Here is a 7,358-nt window from a genome sequence, read left to right as displayed (position 1 = left end):
TTGGTTTCTCTCCCTAGCTTCCAAAGGTGTTTCTTTCTTTCCCCATTCATTCTTTCTACCCAGCCTGAGCTCTGGGGGTGCCAGGGGTTATGGAGGTCCCATTGTATTCCTAAAGCTGCCATAATCCCCTGAAGCATCTTTCCTGTAAAATGAGTTCTGCTGTCTGAGTCTGTTGTTTCCGCAATCCTTTCTCTTGGGATTACTTGTTCCAAAAATATCTTGATATGTATTGCAGTGGGTGCTAAAGCAGTCAGAAATGCTTTTGCCACCTGGTTAGCTGACATGCTGTCACCAGAAGATATTGAAGCCTTCCTGCTCAGGGCATTTCAGTGCCAGGCTCTTACAAGCACACACAGCTCCACAGGTTGAACTGACCATGGGGCGGTAACCTGCGCTTCATCTGATTCCCCTTCCTTCCCTCCCTTGGGTGTTGCTTTTAGACACCACTTGTCCAGGTTGCTTCAAAATACTTTGAAGAGGCTCCATATCAAATTTTCCCTCTTTCCTTGGGGCTGCCCACACTTCTGGGTTCACTTCAGCATAGGCCTTGTCAGACATTTGACAAAAAGGTGCAACAGAACTAGCCTCTGTATCACCTTTTACAATATTAATTTACATTCCCAATTTAGCGATCAAATCCCTTCCCAGTAAATTATAATGACCATTAGGAACAAATAAAAATTCATGTGTTTCAAACCTATCCTCCATATCTGCTACCTGTTATCTGTTGAATAAAGCCACTCCTCTTTCCCACTTATCCCCTGAATAATCCAAGACATTTTTGGCATTTTTCCCCCCTTGTGGGTAAGATTCAGAGTGGATTGAGCGGCTCTTGTGTCCATCAGGAGAGGCCTCCTCTTGATCCAGACCCACCCTGAATGTTCTCCAGGGCTCCAGTGTGGTGCCCTGATGTAATGGGAGCTGTAACACCCCTGACAATCCATGTCAATCCAGGGGTGGACTTGCTCCTCCTGAGGGTGCTGCTGTCTCTGCTTCCAGTGTCCCTGTGCCCTGCAGCTGGAGCCCTGAGTCCTTCCCAGGGGCTGTTTGGGTGGGCTCTCCCCTGCCCAGGAGGGCAATGCCTCTGCCAGGTGCTTGTGGCCAACCCCATCCCCTGGGTGCTGGGGCCCCCCCTTGGGCCCTGGGGTTGATCCCTGAGGGGCTGTAGGAACTGTGCCATGGCCTTTGCCTTCAGCTTGGCCTTTTGCTCATCCCTTCTTGCATTCAGCTGCTGTGCCTTTGTGCCCAAGTGCTCCAGGGCCTTCTTCTGCCACTCCTGCAGCCCCGCTTGCTTCCTGTGGGTGCTCATCCTCTGAGAGCTGCTGAGCTTTCTGCAAAATCTTTCCTTTCTCCAGTGACCCAAACCAATCCTTAATAGAAAATCCTGATCCTTGCATGTACACTCTGCATTTCCCAGATGTTCCTTTGTTTTCCTCCTTGTGCTCAGAGTCCCCTCCAGAGCCCGTATGGCAGAGCCGGTCCCTGTCCTGCCGCAGTGTCCAAAGGAGGCCCCCCCGGCGGGCAGGGCCGGCAGCTCCCCGGGGCCGGGCAGCGGCCGGGGCGTCCCGCAGCCTCCTGGGGGCTGGGGGCCACTGCCGGCCCTGCCTGGGGATGGTGGGGTGTCATGGGTTGATAAGGAAGTGAGTTTTCTTGGGAAGTTGTGGTCAGGCCAATCAGTGGTCAGATTTGAATATTGACACCTGGTGTAACCACTGAAGACATGGATCTGTCTCTGAGAACACAGGTGGTTAAAAGCAGAGAGCTCCCAGGGGAACACTGTCTTTTGTTCTGGTCAGTGAAGAGAGCCCCGGAAAGAGAAGGGGGGTGAAGGGAATGGATGTTTCCCCCCCCTGCCCCCCTCCCCACCACACAGAGGTGGGGAGAGAGAGAGAGAGCCTGGGCCACCTGGAAATTTGGTATCATGTTGCCAGTAGTGCCGAGGAAGAGGAAGAGACGGGGGGAGGACGTGCCCAGCTGTGGGAGTCCTGGGCAGCCAAGATTTCAGTCATCCTGGGAGCCGGAGACTTTTAACCATTTCCTGGGCAAAGAAACACTACTCCTCCTTGATTTCAAAGAGAAGAGAGACAGTCTGGGACCTGAGATGTCAGAAGAGATGGGAGAGAAATCCTAGGTGGGAGGAGATGATGGAGTGGCATTTGGCTGGACTTTTCTTGTATTGCCATAGACTGAACCAATTCTCCCCTACACAGACAGTGCATTTAGGGGGATGCAATGACTTGAGCCAAGAGAGTGCAGGTGTGAGAGTGACCTGCTTCAGTGAGTGATGTCATGTGCAGGAGTGGAGTGAACAGAGAAAAGTTGAGGAGGGTGTGGTGGTGCCTTCTGTCTTCAGGGTAGAAGAAGATCTCTGTTCTCAAGACCCTCCCCAGAGGAGGAGAAAATGGGGGGGACTGTTGTCTCAAAATGAGAAACTGTTGTCCTTGGTCCTTGGCAAAGCATTTTTAAAGGAACTCTCTGAGCAGTCTCGGTCCATGCACGGTGGTGAGAGAACTGTACATGGAAGGAGGATGTCACGATGGCAGATTTTCTCCGGGCAGTGCCATGTGTGACATGGGAACATGGGAGGTTTCAAGTGTGTTTCCTGTGGAGGACTATGGTACAAGAGAGACTCCTCTCTCCCTTGAACTGAGAATTGATTATCTGAGTGGTGGTAACGTGACTGAGAGTTCAAGGATTTGTCTCACTGTGTTTTGTTGAATATTGGGTGGGTGGAGGAGGAATGTTTTGGAAGGTTTTCATTCTGAATTCTCTGTGTTCCTTTTGTTATAGTTGTAGATTAATAAAGTTTCTTCCTTTATTTCTAAGCTTGAGCCAGCTCTGCTCTGTTTCTGGTTGCATCTCACAGCACTCATTTGAGAAAAACATATTTTCACGGGTGCACTGGCACTGCGCCAGCACCAACCAATGACATGGGGTCAGGCAGCGCTTGGCACTGAGCCCCGGCTGCCCCACAGCCCCGGCCCGGCCCCACAGCTCCCCACAGGCCCCCAGCCCCTCTCCTGGTCCTGAACCTCTGAGCCCGGTCCTGCTGTTACCCACCGCAGAGAAACACCCTGAAATCCTGACCTCCTTCTTTTCCTGTTGTGGAAACCAGACATAGAAAGGACCTAGATCAGCTGGCAAATTTTGTTACCCACCGCAGAGAAACACCCTGAAATCCTGACCTCCTTCTTTTCCTGTTGTGGAAACCAGACATAGAAAGGACCTAGATCAGCTGGCAAATTTTGAGTCTAAGACCCTGCTGAAAAACATCCCGATCCTCAGTATTTATATCTTCCTCCCCTTTTCCATCATACTTTTTCTTACCAAATACATTCCTCCTGCTTCTTGCTTTAACCATATTCCTGCACACTCCCCTTCACCCAATCCCTTCCCAGCTGTTGCCTTCTGCTGAGAAGGCAGGCTGTTGTAGATGTCGGCGAACCCAATGGGAAGAATGATGATGTCTAACTCCATTTCAGAAGGCTGAATGATTTCTTTATTATAATTATGTTATAATACATATGCTATATAAAAGAGGATACTAAATACTACATGCTACTTTCTCTATCTATCATATCTCACTAACTCACAACTGGTGACCCTGTTCTCCAGAGTCCAGACACAGGTGGATCCGATTGGCTGTCAGGCCCAAATAATCCACCATGATCCAACCAATCGCTCACTCTGGGTAAACAATTCTCCAAACACATTCCACAAGAGAAAAACAAGGAGCAGAAATAGAAATTGTTTTCTCTTTCATTTCTCTCTGTGCACCTCAATAATCCTGAGAGAGAGAAAAATGTGCTTACCACATCCATCCTGATCCAACACCAGAGGATCCACACTGGGGAACAGCCCTACAAGTGTGGGGAATGTGGGAAAAGCTTCAGCCAGAGGGGCCACCTGATACAGCACCAGGTAATCCACACCAAGGACCAGCCTTATCCGTGTGGGAAATGTGGGATGAGCTTCAGCCAGAAGGGCCACCTGATGCAACACCAGAGGATCCACACTGGGGAAAAGCCCTATGAGTGTGGGGAATGTGGGAAGAGCTTGAGATACAGCTCTGGCCTGAAGAAACACGAGAGGATCCACACTGGGGAAAAGCCCTACGAGTGTGGGGATTGTGGGAAGAGCTTCAGCCTGAACTCCCAGCTTATGGAACACCAAAAGATCCACACTGGGGAAAGGCCCTACAAGTGTGGGGAATGTGGGAAGAGCTTCAGAGGAAGCTCAGCCCTGATTCAGCACCAGAGGATCCACACTGGGGAACGGCCCTACACCTGCTTGGAACGTGGGAAGAGCTTTGGGTGGCACTCTGACCTGAGAAAACACCAGCGCATCCACACCGGGGAGAAGCCCTACAAGTGTCCTGAGTGTGGGAAGAGGTTTCAGATCACCTCCAGTCTCCTCAAACATGAGCGGATTCACACAGAGGAGAGGCCCTTCCTCTGCCCCGACTGTGGGAAGGGCTTCAAGCGAAACTCCCACCTCACCGTGCACCGGCGCATCCACACCGGGGAGAGGCCCTAAGAGTGTGGGGAGTGTGGGAAGAGCTTCTCCACGAGCTCAAACTTGACCCAACATCAACGGAGGCGCCACTAAGGGAAGCCCTGTGAATGCCCCGAGTGTGGGAAGAGCTTTGTACACTCCTCCCAACTCCATTCCCCATGGGAGGATCCACATTGAATGATCCCCAGTGACCCTCATTGGGCAGAGCCCTGGTGATCTGTGGTCCTGGTCATCTGTGTTGGAAAGACACCTGGCTGGGAGGCTCCACATCTTCCTGGTTCCCTGTGGGCACCTAAATAAACTCAGTGGAAGGAACATCCATCGGGATGCAGACCAACAATGGGAATTCCTTGGGGAGAGCAGATTTGTCAGCTTTCAACCCCATAAAATCTTTTGCATTCAATCCTGTCTTCTGGTGGCATCAAGGAGTACTGAATGGTCTTGGAGGTATGTCCTGGGCTGACTGTATGATGCTTGTATCCCCAGTCGTCTGTTCTGTTTATGCTGAATAATAAGTTTTGCAACTTTAAGACTTGTTCCGAGAGTGAAGGAGGGAGAGAAGAAGCGTGGAGTTTGTTTTCAGAAACTGCACTCACTCCTCCACATTCCTGTTCCTGGGCTGGGTTGTCTGCAGATGGACAGACAGCGGGACAGAGTTCTCCTTTGCTTTTAGTTAGCTTTAGCTAGTTGAGACAGAGAAGTTCCCTGGACTGTTTTTTTTTTTCCCCTTTCTTTGGACCTGCTCAAACCTGCTCTGGCCTGAACACCAGAGGAGCACCGGCAGCTCACACCTGTGACCCAGCGGGCCAGGCCTGGGCCTCGGCATTTCCAGCAGCGAAGGGACTGATAAGAGACTGAGTGACCCGAGCTGCAGCCCACAGAGGGACTTCCTGAGTTTGTCTCTCTTTTAGAGCGGCAAAAGTTTTTATTGTTTAATATTGTTCAGGTTTTCTTGTTTAATAAACAGTTTTTTCCACTTTTCTCCAAGGAGGTATTTTTCCCGAACTGGTTGGGGGAGAAGCCAATTGAATCTGCTTTCTAGAGGAACCCCTTTGGGGGTTCTTTCCCAAATTTGCTCTGAACCAGGTCAAGATCTTTCCAACTTCAGGGCTTCCACGATTTTGATTTCCTATTGCCCAAGGGTGTCCTCTGCGGCCAAATGGTGAAAAACTGGGGAAAAGAGCAAGATTTTGAAGACAGTGGGGTAGAAGTCCACCAGAAAAGGTTCTTCCTTCCCACCCAAGCACGTGGCTCCTCAGCTGGCACGGACACGGAAATCCTTTTCTTTTGGCATTGATTTTTTTTTTTTCCATTTCTCTTTATCCCTTTAAAATATCCAATGTTGAGGTAGAAATAGACATTGAACGCAGACATGGATATGGTCACAGACATGGAGAGTGACATGGGGACACATGGACGTGGAGGGGGAACAGGGCCATTCATGGGGACATGGGGGAAGACAGGCATGGATGGAGATGTGAGGACAATGACCGGGATGGAAATATGGTGGGGAGACAGCCATGGGTGAGGATATGGTGGGGCATGGTCAGTGACATGTGGGGATGAACATCCTTGTCCCCAGGAGGGAAATCCCAGCATCCCCAGGGTGTCAGGCAGCTGAGGGGCCACAGCAGGGAGGGGAAAGCCAGACAGAGCTGTCAGACTCCTAAGCTACACTCCAAAATTCCCAAAACTGAGGGATTCCTCCCAGGAAAAAGCTGCCAGGAGCTGCCTGAATTGAGAGAAAGGGGGGATGTGACTCTCCAGACTGAGCAGGAGGGGCCTGGATCCCCCAAATCCAAGCCCAGATGTGAGAGGTGGAGGTGGAGGGACAATGGGGAAGGGGTGGAAGAGCAGGGGAAAAGAGGATTCAGAGTGGGAGAGGTATGGGACCCCCCAGACTGAGTTGGGAGGGGTCTTTGGGTTGGGGGAAGGATGGGAGTGGGGAGGGAAAGGTGGGGATGGGATAGAAAAAGGACGGTTCCATGGGGATCCCTTAGTGTCCCCATCACTTGATCCCTGGAGTGATTCCCTGTGGCTCTGGGGGGGAATGGATCTGCCCTGGGCAGGTCCCCAAGCCCCTACCCATCCCTGGGGGGCTCATGGGGGGTTCCCTCCACCCAAACGCTGGTGGTGCTCCAGCCATGGGGGAGAGGTGGGTGGGAAAGGGGGATCTGGGGTGGGCGGGGAGGAGGAGCAATAGGAAGAGGAGGGAGAGAGGAGGAGGAGGAGGATGGGAAAAAGAAGGAGCAGGGGCAGGAACAGGAGGAGGAAGAGCCACAGCAGAACCACATGGTTTTCCTGCCTGCCTGCTGAGTCTGCAGCTCCCCTGGCCCTGGCAGCATCGACACCCCCAGATCCCACAGGTGAGTGGGGAGGGGGACCTTGCCCCAAATCCATTGGGGGGTTTCTGGGAGTTTTTTTTTGCAGGGAAGGCGATGTTTGGATCTTGCATTGCCCCAAAGGTGAGATGCAGATGTCCCTTTGGAGAATTGTGGAGGGTTCCTGTGGCGATCTCTCTATACCAGCTGGGGCAGTGGTAACACTTTTGGGGGGACATTGGTTTTGGGGTTTGAGTGGCATTGGAGTGGGGAGAGCAGCAAGGGCCAATCCCGGAGCTGGGGGATCCCGGCAGCCTGGAGGGGTGGGGGAGGCTGGAGATGAGCAGGGTCTGGGCCCGTCCGACCCTGAACAGGGCGGTGACTTCTTGAGCTGGACTTGGGCAGCAGGACCAAGGTGCTCACCCCTTGCTTTTCCCCAAGCCAGGATTTGTCAATCCCAGACTCTGTTCGGATGGAGCTGGTGGAAGCTGTGAGGAAAAGGAAGATAGCATGGGACCCTGG

At 52.1% G+C, this 7,358-nt stretch overlaps 1 protein-coding gene across 1 annotated transcript; it reads left to right on the top strand.

Moving 5' to 3' along the window:
* Positions 1-2,492: 2,492 nt before the first annotated feature.
* On the top strand, positions 2,493-5,495 carry LOC128801695 (zinc finger protein 3-like). Its single transcript, XM_053967735.1, has 2 exons — positions 2,493-2,502; positions 3,749-5,495. The coding sequence occupies exons 1-2, from the start codon at positions 2,493-2,495 to the stop codon at positions 4,534-4,536; spliced, it is 798 nt and encodes a 265-aa protein (XP_053823710.1). The 3' UTR covers positions 4,537-5,495.
* The last annotated feature ends 1,863 nt before the right edge of the window (positions 5,496-7,358 follow it).

Source organism: Vidua chalybeata, chromosome 31 (assembly GCF_026979565.1).
Source record: "Vidua chalybeata isolate OUT-0048 chromosome 31, bVidCha1 merged haplotype, whole genome shotgun sequence".
NCBI classification, from domain to species: Eukaryota; Metazoa; Chordata; class Aves; order Passeriformes; family Viduidae; genus Vidua; species Vidua chalybeata.
This window is presented reverse-complemented; position numbering and strand designations above follow the sequence as displayed.